At 42.7% G+C, this 17,454-nt stretch overlaps 5 protein-coding genes and 1 pseudogene across 8 annotated transcripts; 5 read left to right on the top strand and 1 right to left on the bottom strand.

The window, feature by feature from the left end:
• Positions 1-33: 33 nt before the first annotated feature.
• Positions 34-715, bottom strand: LOC140795168 (probable carboxylesterase 7; annotated as a pseudogene).
• Positions 716-1,784: 1,069 nt separating this feature from the next.
• LOC140794385 (probable carboxylesterase 7) lies at positions 1,785-3,365 on the top strand. The gene has a single exon (XM_073146400.1). It carries the CDS (start codon positions 2,034-2,036, stop codon positions 3,141-3,143), a length of 1,110 nt encoding a protein of 369 aa, XP_073002501.1. The 5' UTR covers positions 1,785-2,033; the 3' UTR covers positions 3,144-3,365.
• Positions 3,366-4,412: 1,047 nt separating this feature from the next.
• LOC140794363 (probable carboxylesterase 12) lies at positions 4,413-5,616 on the top strand. Its single transcript, XM_073146378.1, has one exon. The coding sequence runs from the start codon at positions 4,574-4,576 to the stop codon at positions 5,522-5,524; it is 951 nt and encodes a 316-aa protein (XP_073002479.1). The 5' UTR covers positions 4,413-4,573; the 3' UTR covers positions 5,525-5,616.
• A 107-nt stretch (positions 5,617-5,723) lies between these two features.
• On the top strand, positions 5,724-6,750 carry LOC140794374 (probable carboxylesterase 2). The gene has a single exon (XM_073146389.1). The coding sequence runs from the start codon at positions 5,751-5,753 to the stop codon at positions 6,675-6,677; it is 927 nt and encodes a 308-aa protein (XP_073002490.1). The 5' UTR covers positions 5,724-5,750; the 3' UTR covers positions 6,678-6,750.
• A 208-nt stretch (positions 6,751-6,958) lies between these two features.
• On the top strand, positions 6,959-8,597 carry LOC140794352 (probable carboxylesterase 2). Its single transcript, XM_073146369.1, has one exon. It carries the CDS (start codon positions 7,277-7,279, stop codon positions 8,276-8,278), a length of 1,002 nt encoding a protein of 333 aa, XP_073002470.1. The 5' UTR covers positions 6,959-7,276; the 3' UTR covers positions 8,279-8,597.
• A 759-nt stretch (positions 8,598-9,356) lies between these two features.
• Positions 9,357-16,384, top strand: LOC140791197 (patatin-like protein 2). 4 transcript variants are annotated; one of them, XM_073141614.1, is made up of 8 exons: positions 10,587-13,506; positions 13,595-13,749; positions 13,896-14,077; positions 14,196-14,382; positions 15,035-15,196; positions 15,280-15,582; positions 15,760-15,938; positions 16,042-16,384. In XM_073141614.1, the coding sequence occupies exons 1-8, from the start codon at positions 13,500-13,502 to the stop codon at positions 16,118-16,120; spliced, it is 1,254 nt and encodes a 417-aa protein (XP_072997715.1). In that variant the 5' UTR covers positions 10,587-13,499; the 3' UTR covers positions 16,121-16,384. The 4 variants fall into 4 exon arrangements, 2 of the variants coding, with proteins under 2 accessions (XP_072997715.1, XP_072997731.1); XM_073141630.1 differs by lacking the exon at positions 13,595-13,749 and having other exon boundaries at positions 10,587-11,763; XR_012109538.1 differs by lacking the exons at positions 13,595-13,749; positions 14,196-14,382; positions 15,035-15,196; ... (1 more) ...; positions 15,760-15,938; positions 16,042-16,384 and adding an exon at positions 9,357-10,558 and having other exon boundaries at positions 11,596-11,763; positions 13,896-14,033.
• The last annotated feature ends 1,070 nt before the right edge of the window (positions 16,385-17,454 follow it).

Genomic DNA, 17,454 nt, shown 5'->3' with positions numbered 1-17,454 from the left:
TCACTCTTTGATCTTATACAGAGTTTATCGACTATTACTCGAGATGTTATTTATCTTGATTCCTGAAGCATATCCTTTTAAAAATACAGCAATAGAAGGTCTTAAATATATAATGCTCGACACGCAGAGCAACACCATCAACTTTGGAGGAAGGAGACGACGGCATCCATCTCCTCCGCGGCTTTCTCCGTCTCCGGCTACCTCAGGTAGCGCACGTGCTCCTCCCCTTACGCCTCATACAGCTCCACCTCCCCTCCCCATCCACTCTTCTTCAACCCCTCCACGTAGGCAACCCCTCTCTCCCTAAACAAATCCATCTCCGGTACCGTCACCAGCACGCGATCGCATCCCAATCTCTTCATCTCCTCCATCCACCGAGGTTGATCGACACCCATAGCTCCCCTCGTACCACCTGCTCTCCAACCCTCACTTTCGGATCCCACCGGATCTTTGAACCAAAAATACTGATCCATTAGCACCAACCCCTATACCCGTACGTCTCTATCCGATCCGGCTCGGATTCCCATGTTGTGCGCTATGTTCCCCCGGCGCTGCAGTTGCTCAGGACCCACTTGACCGCTTGCCACGTGTCGTCGTACGCGGCCGGGAGGGGGTGCTCCGGGGCGAGGCGGCATTCGACAGAGCCGGCGACGATCCTGGCCTTGGCGACGAGGGAGTTGAGGTAGCGGTGGTAAGTGGGGGAGATATTATAATAAAATATATGTTGATTAAGAAATATATATTATTTTATATACTAAATATAAAAAAAAACTAAATTGCAAAAGCCTACAATCCTGAATCACAATGTAACTCTGATCAATATTTTCCAGGATGCAGTGGAATGTCACACTCGCTTATTAGTTAGTAGTAGTAGTGACGACTATGATAGCTCACCGAATACAGTACAGTGATTTATGAATACAATTTTGATGCCTTGGCTTCTAATTAGCTACTCTGGTCTCTGATTCATACGATTCGACTCAGACTCATAGGAATCAATAGAATGTGTTAAGTCACCTAATCTGCGACCTCTACCCCTGGAAGAATCTGATGGTCTTATTTAGTTGTGTTAGTCACCTAATGCCCACTTTTTGTTTAAAAGAAAGACTCCCACAGTTGTTAGAATTTGAAACAATCATATGCTGGTGTTCGGAGTGATTCCGCCTAAATAAGGTCGTCACGAATTGCAGACAATTCGTTTGGTCACCGAGACCCATCATATTTTAATAATTGCAATTACCATCTGAACTCCAATCACTTTTAAGTGTCAAAATCTATCCTAGCTTCTAGAAGAGCATCCGAGAGCTGTTTAACTACTAATCAGCTAACTCTTTTGGGGGCAGAAGCTATGATTAAAATGGACCTTTTGACCAAACTTATCCTTGTCCTCTTTAAAAAAAAATTATCATGATGATCCATTCACTAAAGTTATTATAAAAAGGAGTATACTTTAATCAGAATATATCTATTATAATCAAAACAAAACAATATGTTTGATAAAAAGGTAAACTATTCTGATAACTTCTTTTTTTAAAGGAGTGCAAATTTGGTCAAAACCCCCCCCCATTTAAATTTTAAACACACGGTAACTATTCATCCACCGAGGGAGGTCAAACTGTCAACCCGGAAAAGGGCGGCATATTTTAGCAGCCACGACTTGACAGCCACAAATAAAATTAAAAGGCATCAATACGAGTGTACAAGACACGCGAAGAAGTCAGCTCCATTACTGGTCACGTTTCTTTGCTTGCAATATCTATTCCCACTTGAAAAGCAAAATATAAATAAATCCCGTGCAACGAAAGTTATTATTATTATTATCAAGTAATAACGAAACCTTGAATTTACCACGCTAATGCCAAAATGTCGAACCTATGGGGAAGTCGGGTGAAAACTAGAGACTTGGACATAAGTTGCGGTCATCACCACCACCACGACGCCCAAATTTGCTGAAGGTTCTAACAACGGGATCAATTTCTATTTCCGAAGAAAAGATCCCCAAATCGTACGAGTTTTTGGTGGAGAGAGAAGAGATGGGAAAATTCTCGCGAGCTGTCACCTCCCTACATTTCCTCGCCAAGAGATCGCTTCCTCTTGTCCTTTTCCTACCTCTCCTCCTCTATATACTCGCCAAGGAGTATTGGATCCAACCATCTCCGAAACCATCACCGACCCTTCAATCCACATCACCCATCTCCATGGATCCAAACACCCAGCTCGCATACGAGTTCGCCCCCTTCCTCCGCCTCTACAAGAGCGGCCGCGTAGAGCGCTTCACCGGAACGCAAGTCGTCGCCGCCGGGACCGACGAGATAACCGGCGTCACCTCCAAGGACGTCGTCATCGATCGCGTCACCAACCTCGCCGCCCGTCTTTACCTCCCACAAACCACCGCCAAGGACGAGAAACTCCCAATCCTCGTCTACATCCACGGCGGTGCCTTCGTGATCGAGTCGGCCTTCTCCCCCACCTACCACCGCTACCTCAACTCCCTCGTCGCCAAGGCCAGGATCGTCGCCGTCTCTGTCGAATACCGCCTCGCCCCGGAGCACCCCCTCCCGGTCGCGTACGACGACGCGTGGCAAGCGGTCAAGTGGGTCGCGAGCAATTGCAGCGCCGGCGGCGGCGAGGCGTGGCTCGCCGAGCACGGGGACCCGGGGCGGATCTTTGTGGCCGGGGATAGCGCCGGGGGGAACATCGCGCACGAGGTCGCGATCAGGGCCGGGTCGGAGAAGGGCGCAAGAATCAGAGGGTTGGTGTTGATGAACCCATACTTCTGGGGGAAAGATCCGGTGGGGTCGGAGACGAGGGATCCGGGGGTGAGGTGGACGATGGAGAGCACGTGGAGCTTCGTGTGCGACGGGAAGTACGGGATCGACCATTACTTGGCGAATCCCTTCGGGCATGTCGATATGTGGAAGGGACTCGGGTGCCAACGCGTGCTCGTGACGGTATCGGAGTTGGATTTGTTCCACGAACGTGGGGTTGCCTACGTGGAGGGTTTGAGGAAGAGTGGATGGACGGGGGAGGTGGAGATGTACGAAACCAAGGGGGAGGATCATGTGTATTACCTCACCTATTCCAACAGTAAGAAGGCGTTGAAGGAGTTGGAAGTCGTGTCGTCCTTCCTCAATCGCCCTTGAAATTAATTTCGTTATGGGTGTGTTTGACCTTGAGGATGCCGGAAATAAATTATTTAGCGATGAGACTGCTGTGCTTCTCTGCTCCAATCTGTGAGAGTAGTGTTTCATTATCGAAATTTAAAGTGGTTTCAATGCTCTTTCCGTGAGGTGTATAATTTATTGTAGAAGAAACAGTGGTTCACATAAAGAAAGCCCACGCATTTCATAAAGAATATTAAACAACTATCGTCTGTTATACATTTTTCTTGCAAGTTTAGAATTCCAACCAATGACTTTAAATAAAAACTAATTAATATCTATAGTTTTATTATGTAACCTACAGTGCTTGAATACTTATATTTTGATGATGATAAGCCTAACAGTCAAAGTCTCCCGTAATTAATAACCTTGAATAAAGGAAAACTAATTATATTTTATAATTTTATCATATAAATTATAATTAGTTACTTTAATTAATTCTTAGTTTGTACTGTACAATATAGCATAGGTTAAGATCAGACTTATTATATACTTAATATATAAAATATACAATTTAATTATGTAATACTTTGTAATTGAACTAATGTTCCTGTCTCTATTTAGAATATACGGCGTACTTCATATACAAAATATTTAGTTTAATTATATAATATGTTGTAATTGAATTTATCCCATTTTGCTCAGTATAAATTAGAATATAAGTAGATTAACTATGAAATTTAAAAATATTTACATAATACATTATAATTTAATCAATGTTGTTTTGGACTTCAAGTTTAACAAAGTATATTATACTTTTATATATTTGTGAAGATACTACTACCTCTTAGTACTAAAATCTTTTATTCTCATTAAAATAATGTCATCATTATGAAAGAGAATCTCCGCATTGCTATGACCGTTTAATCAGGTTTACGATCACGAGCGGGTTGGGCCATTTAATGAGGTCTACTGTCATATAATTTTTTTATTTTTAAATCTATAATAAAAGAAAGAGAAAGAACTATGAAAAATGAATGGAGATAAATAATGAGTTGTGAAAAAAGAAGATATAAATAAGTAAAAAAAATAAAGCAAAAAAATAATAAGGTGACTTTTTTCTCCATTATTATAATATTCAATATTGTAGCAGGGGAGTTGAAAGAAAAACAAAACTTGACTTAAAAGAAAACTATAAAATGGCTCTGAAACGTAAACTTAAAAATGCACCATCTTTTAATGCAAATCACCCAATTGGAACCTAGATGTCTCTATCTATAAACTTTACTTTTTTCAACCTATAATGATACATGGGCACATGGTTGCTTCCCATAAAGATGTGCGAGTCTGATCAACAAAGGTAAAAGTAATCTGGAAACGCACCTACTTGTGTTGCACCAAACGCATTACCACCCTTCTATATAAACCACTCCCCAGTCCCAACCCTTCTCCGTCCACACACGCCTAAATCAATGGATCCAGACTCCGAGATCCACTTCGAGTTCTACCCATTCATCCGCCAATATAAGAGCGGCCGCGTCCACCGGTTCTTCGGCACCGACATCGTCCCCGCCTCCGTTGACCCCAAAACCGGCGTCGCCTCCAAAGACGTAGTTATCAACGCAACCACCAACCTCGCCGTCCGCCTCCATCTTCCAAATCTCTCAGACAAAACTACCAAAAAGATCCCTGTTTTCGTCTACTACCACGGCGGAGGCTTTGTCATCGGCTCCGCCTTCGGTCCCATCTGCCACAACCACCTGAATGTCCTCGTCGCCGAAGCCAACGTGATCGCGGTGTCGGTCGACTACCGCCTCGCCCCCGAGCACCCACTTCCCATCGCCTACGATGATTCTTGGGAAGCACTCAATTGGGTCTTCTCCCACGCCGATAAGGCCGGAGACGAGCCATGGTTAGCCGATCACGGCGATTTCTCCCGCGTGTTCTTGGGCGGATGCAGCGCTGGCGGAAACATCGCCCACCAGATGGCCATTCGCGCCGGTAAAGCCAATCTCGCGATCAAAGGTCTGGTTTTGATCCATCCATACTTCGACGGAGAAGAGCCGGTAGGTTTGGAGGTCGATTTGGATGCGGACTTGAAGGCGAAACATGAAGCAATGTGGAGATTCATATGCCCAGGTACGACGGGGCTGGATGATCCGCTTGCGAACCCCTTTGCAGAGGGGAAGGAGGGATTGAGAGGATTAGGTTGTAACAAAATAATGGTAGGCGTGGCGGAGAAGGACATATTGAGGGATAGGGGGAGGTGGTACTGCGAGGGTTTGAAGAAGAATGGGTGGGGAGGGGTGGTGGAGCTATTGGAGTCGGAGGGGGAGGATCACGGGTTCCATGTTATGAAGCCGAGCTGTGAGAAAGCTTTGGAATTGAATGCTCGTACTGCTATGTTCTTGAACAGCAATTAGAGAGAGAGAGAGAGAGAGAGAGAGAGAGAGAGAGAGAGAGAGAGAGCATGTTTCGTATTATCTGTCAAGATGAATAAATTAATAATTTATTATTTCGTTTTTTTTTTTCGCTTTTGTTTGGTGATAAAGGAGGTTTATACTTTATAACGAGTAAACTGTAAACCCCTTATCGTAACATGCCTAAGCCTTACACTGGAGTACTGCACACCCCCTCTTCTCCAAATTAATGGATCCGGACACCCAAATCCAGTTCGAGTTCATCGGCGTGATCCGCCAGTACAAGAGCGGCCGCGTCGAGCGCTTAGCCCAAGCCGACACAGTCCCACCCTCCTTGGACCCAATCACAGGCGTCGATTCCAAGGACGTCGAGATCGATCCGTTAACAAACGTCTCCGCACGCCTCTACCTCCCCGATTCCCCCCGCTCCCCCAGCAGCAAGCTCCCTATCCTCGTCTACTTCCACGGCGGCGCCTTCGTCGTCGGATCCGCCTCCGAGCGCCTCGACCACAACTACCTTAATCTCCTCGCGTCCGAAGCCAACAGCGTCGTCGTATCGGTCGAATACCGCCGCGCGCCCGAGCACTTGCTCCCCGCCGCGTACGACGACTCGTGGGCGGCGCTCGAGTGGGTCGCGGCGCAAGCCAAGTCTGGACCAGAGTCGTGGTTGGCCCAGTACGGAGACCTCGAGAGAGTTTTCTTAGTGGGCTTTAGTGCTGGGGGTAACATAGCCCACAACATCGCGATTCGTGCTCGGGGAGAGATTAAAGTTAAGGGGCTGGTGTTGATCCATGCTTACTTCCTGGCGAGTGAGAAGTCGGCGAACGAGCCCAAAAACTCGGAGTTGAGGGATAAACTGGAGGAGTTTTGGGGATTCGTGTCTCCGCAAACGAGTGGGTTGGATGACCCGCGGGTGAATCCGGCGACGACTTTGAAGCTGTTGGGGTGCGAGAGGGTGATGGTTTGCGTCGCGGATGACGAATTGGAGGAGAGGGGGAGGAGGTATTACGAGGGGTTGAGGGAGATTGGATGGGGGGAGAAGGTGGAGTTATTGGTGTCGGAGGGGGAGAAGCATGAGTTCTTCCTTGAAAACCCCGGTTGTGAGAAGGCCGTGGAGATGATGACACGCTTGGTTGCGTTCTTTGGTTGCCATTAACACACCAATCTGTTGTAAAAGTTGGTGAATTTTTCTCATCAATCTTCAAATAAAGGTTTTAATATCTTTGGCCTTTTGAGATGTCATTAACAAGTAGAAATATAAATCTTGTTCATTATGTTTTAACGGGTAGAAGGATAAAAGCGGCATTCTATTACTGGCCGTAGTTGTTGGCAGGATAACAAATCCAGTAACGTTTGGTGGTGCTCAAGACACGCCTGTTTTTTAAACCACTCAGTTGTAGACACGTCGTTCGTGCAAAGTACTAGGTGGGTGGGAAGAGTAAATAAATAATACAAACAATTGACAAGGGAACACGCAACCAATACACTAGACAATTACAAAGTCAATGAACACCTTTTATATATATAGTAAAATATAATCTAAAATGTACCTGAGAGCCTCTAACAGTAAGCAACGTATAATTGAACGTGGTTTAGCTGTTCTCAACAATTAAATAAAAATTAAAAAAAACGCGGTTTAGCTATGCCAGCTCATATCTGCTTCTCTATCCTCATTCCTCCCAGTACCGCTGACTATTATTCTCAATCCAACAACTCCCACGCTAAAAGATTAAATCACAGGCCAAATCAAATTACATGCCAAAAGCCCTCGTCCTCCCCCTCCTCTTAACATTGCAATCCCTTTGCCCAATGGATCCCAACCCCAACGAAGAAATCCTCTACGAGTCCATGCCCTGCATCCGTATCTACAAATCGGGCCGCGTCGAGCGCTTCTTTGGATCCGAGTTCACACCCGCAACCGCCGATCCCGACACGGGCGTCATCTCCAAGGACGTCCCCGTCGACCCCAAGACCGGCGTCTCCGCCCGCCTCTACCTTCCAGATATCGGCGCCGACTCTTCCAAGAAGCTCCCCATCCTCGTCTACTTCCACGGCGGTGGCTTCTGCCTCGGATCCGCCTTTAATCCCACCTTCCACAACTACTTCAACTCCTTCGTCTCCCAAGCCCGCGTCCTCGTTGTCTCAGTAGACTACCGGCTCGCCCCGGAGTATCCCGTCCCCGCGGCGTACGAGGACTCGTGGATCGCCCTCAAGTGGGTGGCCCAGAAGCCCGATGCGTGGCTCGCCGACCACGGCGACTTCGACCGGCTATTCCTCGGAGGGGAGAGCGCGGGGTCCAACATCGCCCACCACATTGCGATGCGGGTCGGGTCGGAGGGGCTCGGATCCGGGATGGAGATCAACGGGCTGGTTATGATCCATCCGTACTTCATGGGATCCAAGAAGGTGGAGTCGGACGAGCTGAATCCGGAGGCAAGCGAGAGCCTGGCGAGCTTGTGGACGGTGATGTGCCCGACTACGACTGGGATCGATGACCCTTGGATCAATCCGATGGTGGAGGGGGCGCCGGATTTGGCGGGATTGGGGTGTAGAAGGGTGTTGGTTTGCGTTGGAGAGAAGGATGTGTTGAGGGATAGGGGTAGGGAGTACTACCGAAAGTTGAAGGAGGGTGGATGGAAAGGAGAGGTGGAGATTTGGGAGGCTGTGGGAGAAGGGCATACGTTTCATCTGTTTAATCCTACCTGCGAGGTGGCTTTGGCTCAGGACAAGACGATCTCTAATTTCCTAAATCGGTGACGATCTCAGGCTGGCTATTTAGTTGGAATAAACCAAACATGGATATATTTGCTGATCTTGTGCAGTTTGGATATCTAATATCTTGAGAGTTTTATTCTCCATGTATTAAATATATAATGCCTATGACTGCTGCTTCTTTTTTTTTTTTCTTCTTTTATGGATATTTTGACTCATTAAATCGAGAGCTGAAGGAAATAGGTACACGTGCTCTTTTCCATCTGAAAAGTTTCAGTGCTCATGTAAACCTGTTCACCTTTTGAAACAAGAGCTGTTGTAAGTGTGTTTTCTGGAAACGAAAGTGCGAATGTTGAGGTGGGCATCTGATGGAAGTTTAACTAATCTAGGTTTTGTTTCCAATGATCTAAACAGTAATGTCATCTAATGAGGGTACCTTCCAGCTATACCGGCTGCATTTTAAGGAAAAAAAATAGATTATTTATTATCTGGCTAGCTAATTTTTCAAATAAATATGCAAAACTTTGTGAAACATATCAGAATTTAAATCATATTCATCTAGTGCCTTACAAATAATTTACCAAACTTTACCTTAACATTCGCGAGAGATTCAAACTCATATCGTCTACTATGGATTGATAATACCAACAGTCAACCTCTAAATTTGCATGTCATCAGGAAGAGCAGGTACAACCTTCATGATCAGAGGGCAGGCTCATTAATTAAAGTAACTAATAGCTACTAGTACTGTATCATGTACTACAATTCTATTCCTCATTAATGGGCCAGGCCAGTTCCCGAGTAGTCCTACCATCCCCTTTTCTCTCTCGCAGATTTGGAATTAAGCTTGGTATTGGGCCTGGGCCAATCCGATCCAAGCCAGTAAGTCGGATATGGACTTGTCCGCCTGACGTGACTTGAGCCCGAATGTGGTGCCCAACAGACAGAGGAATTGACTATGCACATTATACTCATCCATCACTTAAAAAATGTTACGCCAGACAAATAATTATCCCGAATGACTAACTATATCCAAGCTTAATTAGCCCCAATAAATCCTTAATCTTAGCCCACTACCAAATCTTATATATATAAGTTGGAACACGATGCCGCTGCATTTTGGAAAATCCAAACAAGTGCGACTGGAAGCTAAGGACACCAGAGAATTGGTGCTACATTGAACTAATCGTTCTTATCTCAGCTCTCAAGTCTCAATGCCAATATAAGCCAGGTGGCACCTAATCTTTTACAGTGTTACTAATGATATACAAATGCCAAAAGCATTAGATCACATGGTCTTCGCCGTAAGTCTCCGGTCACCAAAATCTCTTACCTTACCAGTTACCAAGGCCACGTCCTCCTCCCTCCTTCCTCCTCTCTTCCCTTTTCTTCTAGCAAGACCTCTCCTAGCTAGCAATGGATCCCAACGCGGACGGAATCATCCACGATTCGGTAATCCGCATCTACAAGAGCGGCCGCGCCGACCGCTTCCTCCCCACCGACATCACCCCGCCGTCAACCGACCCCGTCTCCGGCGTCTCATCCAAGGATGTGACCATCTCTCCCGAACTCGGCATTAGGGCACGTCTCTACCTCCCCAAGATCGTCGCCGACTCCAATAGAAAACTTCCCGTCCTCGTCTACTATCACGGTGGCGGATTCTGCCTTGGTTCCGCGTTCGATTCCTGCATGCACAACTACCTCAACTCGCTTGTATCCAAAGCCAATGTCGTCAGCGTCTCGGTCGAGTACCGGCTCGCGCCAGAGCACCCGGTGCCGATTCCTCACGACGACTCATGGGTAGCCCTCCGATGGGTGGCCTCTCACGCCAAGGGCGGGTCAGAAGCGTGGTTGGCCGACCACGCTGACTTCGATCGCTTATTTGTAGCCGGAGAGAGCGCCGGCGCCAACATAGCCCACCACATGGCGATGCGCGCCGGTGCCGAAGGCGTCGAGGTCTATGGATTGGTATTGATCCATCCCTACTTCTTGGGAAGCAAGAAGGTGGAGTCGGAGGAGTTTAATCCTACAATGAGCACCGGATTGGCGAGCTTGTGGAAGGCGTGCGCGCCGGGGAAGGGGTTGGACGATCCGGTGATCAATCCGACGGCAGAAGCCGCGCCGGATTTGGTTGGGTTGGGTTGTAGTAGGGTTCTTGTGTGCGTTGGGGGAAAGGATGTGTTGCGGGATAAGGGGAGGGAGTACTACTGGAAGTTGAAGGAGAGTGGATGGAATGGGGAGGTGGAGATGTGGGAAGCTGCTGCGCAAGGCCATGCTTTTCATCTGTTCAATTCTACTTGTGACGAGGCTGTGGCTCAAGATAAGGTCATTGCCACCTTTTTGAACTGCTAGGATTGGGTAAATCTGAAGTCTGAGCAATGGATGTGGTGCCTTGGATTGGCATCATTCTAAATTCCAGTTTTAATTGTTCTCAATGCATGATTAGATTACTAGTTTAGTTCTCTTTGGAGATCTTACAAACTAAAACTGGGTGAAATCTAGAGTTTCTCCTTTCTCATATTTGAAAGTACGTAAATTTAGGAGCATGTATTATAGATCGTTCATTTTCCAACCTTAGAACTCCCGTATATTTTTTTCTTTCTTTTTGTCGGGGTCTGTTTGGTAGCGTACTGCATGCCACAGCTTCTTCCATATAAGTATATTTCTTCACGTTCTTGGGTGTGTTTGTTGGTCTATTGATCTTCATCACTTTGAGTCAGATTGCAATTCACATATGTTTCGAGTCTACGGCCGATTTGGCTCTTACTGCCACCATTTCATTGTGTGGCATTTATGACAATGGTTCTTGTCCTCTGATTGCTTATCTTATGACTGCTAACCAGATATGGTTGTGCTTCTCTTCTCCCATATGCGAAGCTTATTCATTATTTGGATGTTATAGTGACTTGGTTGCTCCATAGAGTGTTTTGGTTATATGCTATTTTAGCTATCAGACCTGGTATTTTCTGGAGGTGCAACTATGTCTATTTGCCATGCCGGAATCTGCTCTCTAATCAATTCTAGAGCAACTAATACTCTGGTCACTAAAACTTGTTTATTTTTAGGACACGGTGAGTGTCCTGTTTTACATTAGAATTAATTTTTCTTGCTCAGTATCAGAAATTGTATAGGTCAGTTAGGCACATAAATTTTTTGTATAGGTAGTGCAAGTGTCAATTATATGACACCATTTGAGGTTCACTTTGAATGTAAGTGCTTGGATTATCTCTAATATAGGAACCATGATCAAAATTAAATATTCAGACCTTTGGGTCAAATTACTTTTAGGTAAATAGATGCAATAGTACAAAACTATTCTCTATTGTCAGCTTTGAATAAACGTCCTCAAGATTTGGGTACAGCATGGTGGTGTCTCTGCAAAAATAACATCCATGAGCCGTCAAAATTGCAATTTGTTCTCCTGTTGCTACAAGGTGCTGTTTAAGAAGATCCGGTTACATCGGTCTGACTGCAAATAAGGAATTGGCTTGGCACCAACTCAAGTAACCATGCTGTCCTTCTCCATTTAGGTACAAAACTTCTAACTTTAAGACAGAGATTAGCTTTTGTATTGCTACGTATTCAGTTGGACCTAGTTATCTTTTTATTCTTGTATTGTTCTTGTAATGTTTGATACCTTCTGTACAGTAGTACTAGCACTGAGTGATGATGTATGACCAATCAAAATGGTTTGATCCTGCAGAGCATGATAGGCATTCAATGAATCAAATATTTCTTTACTTCCACCCTTTTTTCCATGAAGAAGATAGATACTCTCCTGCTGTAATTGGAAAAAGGATATTGGTAATTATGCTTATATTTTTGCTGTTATATTTGAAGGTAATTAGCTGCATTAGATACACTTGCATGTTGACATCATCTACCATCTTAGTGTGAAAATTACATGCTCAGCTGTGTGACTAAATCAATCCTCTTTAACAGTGATCTTCTATGCTTGCTCTTCCATGCATCTTTTAAGGCATTGAAGGTGCTTAAGTATCTAACAGTTTTAGGTCCTATATTTTTATTTGATGTTATTGAGATTTCCCAAAGGTTAGGATGCTCACGAGGTGACAGAGTTCACTATGGCCAATGATTTTGTGTGTCTTAGAATTTTAAGGATGATAAGAGAACCAACCAACTGTAATCATGGTAATTCTGACCTACTTGAGGAGATATATGAGATTGCTTGATGTAGTTGGTGACAATAGAAATGTTCATGGAAGCACATTTTTGTGAGTTCTCTCCTGAATGTTAAGCCATAAAGCAACAAATCGATATGTATTTCGGTACTTCCTAGAATTTTAAACACATATAATTTTAAGTTTTAAATTCAACAATTTAATATCTATTACCTAGATTTTTAAACATAAACAATCCGATGCTTTATTTTGAATTTTTCTTCTCTTGTTCTTGCTAGTAATGTTATTATAACACAGTACTTCTATTAGTCATTCTTGAGCTGTCGGTATTCGAATTGTATATAACCAATCCAAATTAAACAGAGAAATAATCAGCTATGAATTTTCAGTGTCCTTCCAATTAATTTTATAGAAGGTCCTTACTGGTATGGGAGCTTTAAAGGACCATCTTATTACTATTGAACTACTCAATTACCAAACCAACCGCCTTACAAGTGTTACAGTAGATAGGTTCCCCAATGGAGTGCAATATGTCAATGCAACTTTGTAAATTTGTATTATTTAATGCACAGATAGGTGGCATCCAATTGCATACTTGTGTGTTGATGATTATCCCTAAATAATTTGTGCAGGTCACTTGTAATATCAAATCCACACATGTAAATTGATTCTTTCGTTTGACATATAACTTGATTCCCACATGTGAATGCTACTACCTACAGTGTGGCAAGTGTATGCGGAAATTGACACATTATGATAATGTACCTGGATTGTGATGATTGCGATAGATATTTCGAAGAGTCTAATAGCTAGAAGAATCAAATTATCTCATCATCTACCTGTATTTCCTTGGACTTGTGATATAATAGCATTTGAAAATTCTAAATAGAGTTAATTCAAGCCACCTAACTTCCAATCTATGGCCTCCTGCCTACTAGTCTAGGTATATAATAAATAGCATTTGGGATGCAGATATGATTAATTCATAAGACAAACGGCGGCGTCCACCAAATGCTTCGGCGAAACTTCAACGAAATCTCAAAAAAGGAAGTTTTGATTGAACTCTTTGGTTTACTTGGACCGAGTTTCAAGAGGACGACCAAGGACCTTATCTCTTATAAAAGATGACAGGTCCTAGAATTTAATCCATAGTTGCTTCATATCATAAGACTTGTACTTTTGTTATTCTCGTTGAGTAGCTTCGTCATCACCATACCAGTTCCATCTATCCTCATGGAAAACTCAAAATCAAACATCAATCATATACAAGCTCCAACTTATGGGAACCTAATTACCATTCTAAGCATCGATGGAGGAGGTATTAGGGGAATCATCCCTGCTACTATCCTCAGCTTCCTGGAGTCGGAACTTCAGGTACAGATTTATTTTGTTTGAAGAAAAAAATTTTCTTTCTTTTTTGTTTGAAAAGTATGGCATAAGGACTGCATTATATGAGTTTACTTTATTGATATAGTTGTAATTTGGTGCTCAAGTAAAAAAATATGTTTTCATTTGTTCAGAAACTTGATGGCGAGGATGCAAGGATTGCAGACTATTTTGATGTAATTGCAGGAACAAGCACTGGCGGCCTTGTAACAGCAATGTTAGCTGCACCTGATGAGTTCAACCGGCCTCTCTTTGCAGCTAAAGACATAAAATCTTTCTACCTTGAACACAGCCCAAGGATTTTCCCACAATATGGGTAAAATTCAACAATACCAATCAGAACATGTCTACATTAAGTACTTTTCATGGTTTACAGAAATTTACGTCATTCTTGTTAGTTTTTCTAAACATTCTCTTTTCTTTCCAAATTTCAGAGGCGTATGGGCTCCGGTTAGAAGGGTAATTAGAGCTCTATTTGGACCCAAGTACAGTGGAGAATATCTGCATTCTCTTATTAAGGAGAAATTAGGAAGTATTCGGTTGCATGAAACCTTGACAAATGTGATTATTCCAACTTTTGACATCAAACAGATGCACCCTACAATATTCTCCAGCTATGAGGTGATATTCTTCTTCACTCCAGAACAATCTCATCTCTAGATTATCTTCTTATTTGGTTTTACAGAGAGAAAAGAAAAAAGCTAATAGCTTAGACTGAATTTCTGTTAGTTTTAGTGATAGAAGCAGATGATGGAGAAGGCTATTTGATTTATAGATTTGATAAACTATTAAGTGTTACCTTAATATTCACTAATTGTGAAGTACATATCTATCAGTTCAAAGTGATACCAAATGTGGATCATTTGAAATTGCACAACTTTCCTATTTCTGATGGCCAATAGAATGTTCCAAAAGTTCTGTTCCCACAAATGCATACCAATTTCTTTAGTTACATCTTCTAGATATGGAACCAATAATTGGCAAAAGTGGTTACGAAATTGGTCTGTCCTCTGCCGAATTGAATCTATAACTTCTACTAGAATTGCTTCTCTTCTTTATTTTCACTTACTCTTGACAAATGATAATCACATCACATGACCCACTTCAATCAGGAAAAGGAATTGAATGGTAGACATAGTGCACATGGTTTCCTACTCAGTTTGCATGTTAGGTGAACATATTAGAGATAAAAAAATAAAAAATAAAATGAACTACATCTCAGACCTTTCTCAGAAGGCTTTGTTGTTAACACATGCAACTGAAATATTTGCAGGTGAAGAGGAAGAAGTCTTTAGATGCCAAACTCTCTGACATCTGTATTGCCACAACTGCAGCTCCTACATACCTCCCAGCCCATTACTTTGAAACAAAGGATTCTGGAGGCAATGTAAGGGAATTCGACCTCATTGATGGGGGAGTGGCTGCTAACAATCCTGTATAGCCTATTAGCCCTTATTGAAACATTGACTAAGAATTAACATATCTCATCAGCTTTAACTCTCGTATATGGATTTGCAGGCATTGATTGCAATTGGTGATGTGACTAAGGAATTGTACAAAGGGAACCCAGATTACTTTCCATACAAGCCTATGGACTACCGCAAGTTTCTACTTATATCATTAGGTACGGGTTCAGCCAAGGTTGAAGGAAGGTATACTGCTACATATGCAAGCAAGTGGGGTGTTTTGGGGTGGCTTCTTAATGGCGGATCAACTCCTTTAGTAGATGTTTTCATGCAATCAAGTGCTGATATGGTTGATATACACATTTCTGTGGTCTTTCAAGCTCTTCGTTCAGAATCGAATTATCTCCGAATACAGGTGTGTATATGCATATATATTGTCAACAAACTGGTGGTAACTGGAGATAAGGAGCAATTTGTTTTAGAATGCAATAAAAACTAAGCAAGTGGATTATTGCACAACATATTGAATCTTTAAGTGAGGTCCTATTTTAGACATTGGAGTTCCTGGTTAACCGTTTGCATGCAAATTCAGGATGACACTTTAATTGGCACTGTATCATCTGTTGATTCTTCTACAAAGGAAAACTTGGAGGACCTTGTGGAGGTAGGTGAAAGGTTGTTGAAGAAACCAGTTTCGAGGGTAAATCTGGAGAAGGGTGTTTTTGAACCAGTGGGGAATGGAGAAGGGACAAATGAAGATGCTCTTAGGAGGTTGAAAGAATAAATTTTGTTTATTGGTTTATCATTGAAAAGTGCATGTATTTTTAGAAAGAATATGGGTTAATACTTTGGTTTCTTTTTGAATTTCTTGCAGGCTTGCCGTGATATTATCTAATGAGAGAAGGCTCCGTGAGCAAAGATCACCACATCTAAAATTGCCTACTAAACGTTGATGGATCTCCAGGAGCCCTGTAGCTTTACCTGTTTAGTTGGGCAAGTAGTAATCAGTTGTACAATGAGACAATAAGCAATAAATGCATAACCTGTAAATAGAGGTAGCTCATTCATCCGGGATAGAACTAACGATTCAAGCTACTTTTCAAGATGTTCTATATAGAGTCTGCTTGACTCGTAAGCTGTCCTGCTATTCTTTCATATCTTCATTAAATACAGTGTAATTCTCAATGATGTTTATACGAAATAAGCTGAGTTCCATCTCTCTCTCTCTCTCTCTCTCTCTCTCTCTCTCTCTCTCTCTCCCCGGTTGTGAAAAGATCTTCGGCATAGCAGCAATTTATTGTAGTATGGACCCCTTGCAGTATCTTCAGTTCTATAAAATGATATCAGATTTCAGGGGCAGAGTTGCATTCTGCCGAGGATCACATGAACTAAAGTTCAGCAGTGTACAAGTAGTACGTTAGAGAACCTAGAAACAGGATGTCATTTGTCTTTCAAGAATCTCGCTGTATGAATAGATTTTAGGGAGTGAAAGAATCAGGCTTATTTTCTACTAGGATGTCAAGAACATAATTTTGATATTTGCATGGATGCGGAAATTAGATCGTGGCCTTCTTGTTTGTTTGTTTGTTTGTTTGTTTGTTTCCATCTAATGTCAGATTGTAAATTTACGATCATTGCTGATATCAATTTAGCTATAAGTTTTATACTTTTCAATTTATTCATGTTTCACTGACAAAAGACAAATAGAAGCATAGTACGAAGTAAAATCATTAGCTATTGGATATGCTACATTTAAAAGTAATTCTTACGTATCAAACTAGTTCAGAGCGTGCAGGCCACCTAACAATCAAGACAGGTACTCATACCTGCAGTTCAAACACAAAGCTTACCATTATCTAGTTTGAATGATTTATCATGTTATCTCCTTTGACAAGCCACCATGGCTGTCACCTGTTGACTTTTAATTGGCAGCTCACTGTGACGACCAAGTGTAAATTCAACGCGATTGTGGTTGTTCAACTCTAAGAGCATTCTACTAAGATTGAAATTATTGACTTTCTCATTCTTCGTTCTTTTAATACTTGTTATGTTGCCCAATATGATATATTCATGAACTTATCAACCAGTTAATTGTACCACTATCCAAAATTGAAAGACATGATATTACACATTTGACTTTTTAATGGCCGCTCACCGAACGCGATCGTGGTGATTGATCCTTAAGAACATTCTACTTCTAAGGGTGAACGTATTGACTTTCTCATGCTTAATTCTCTAATACTTGTTATGTCACCCAATATAATAATCTTATGAACTTTATCCACCA

The sequence above is a fragment of the Typha latifolia genome, chromosome 1 (genome assembly GCF_019914945.1).
Source record: "Typha latifolia isolate L0001 chromosome 1, TyphaL0001v2, whole genome shotgun sequence".
Lineage (NCBI taxonomy): Eukaryota > Viridiplantae > Streptophyta > Magnoliopsida > Poales > Typhaceae > Typha > Typha latifolia.
This window is presented reverse-complemented; position numbering and strand designations above follow the sequence as displayed.

Coding starts and splice junctions, on each gene's coding strand:
- LOC140794385 (XM_073146400.1), top strand. CDS start 2,034: ATGGGAAAATTCTCGCGAGCTGTCACCTCCCTACATTTCCTCGCCAAG.
- LOC140794363 (XM_073146378.1), top strand. CDS start 4,574: ATGGATCCAGACTCCGAGATCCACTTCGAGTTCTACCCATTCATCCGC.
- LOC140794374 (XM_073146389.1), top strand. CDS start 5,751: ATGGATCCGGACACCCAAATCCAGTTCGAGTTCATCGGCGTGATCCGC.
- LOC140794352 (XM_073146369.1), top strand. CDS start 7,277: ATGCCAAAAGCCCTCGTCCTCCCCCTCCTCTTAACATTGCAATCCCTT.
- LOC140791197 (XM_073141614.1), top strand. Junction 13,750..13,895: donor TCCTGGAGTCGGAACTTCAG/GTACAGATTTAT, acceptor TCATTTGTTCAG/AAACTTGATGGCGAGGATGC. Junction 15,197..15,279: donor GAGTGGCTGCTAACAATCCT/GTATAGCCTATT, acceptor ATGGATTTGCAG/GCATTGATTGCAATTGGTGA.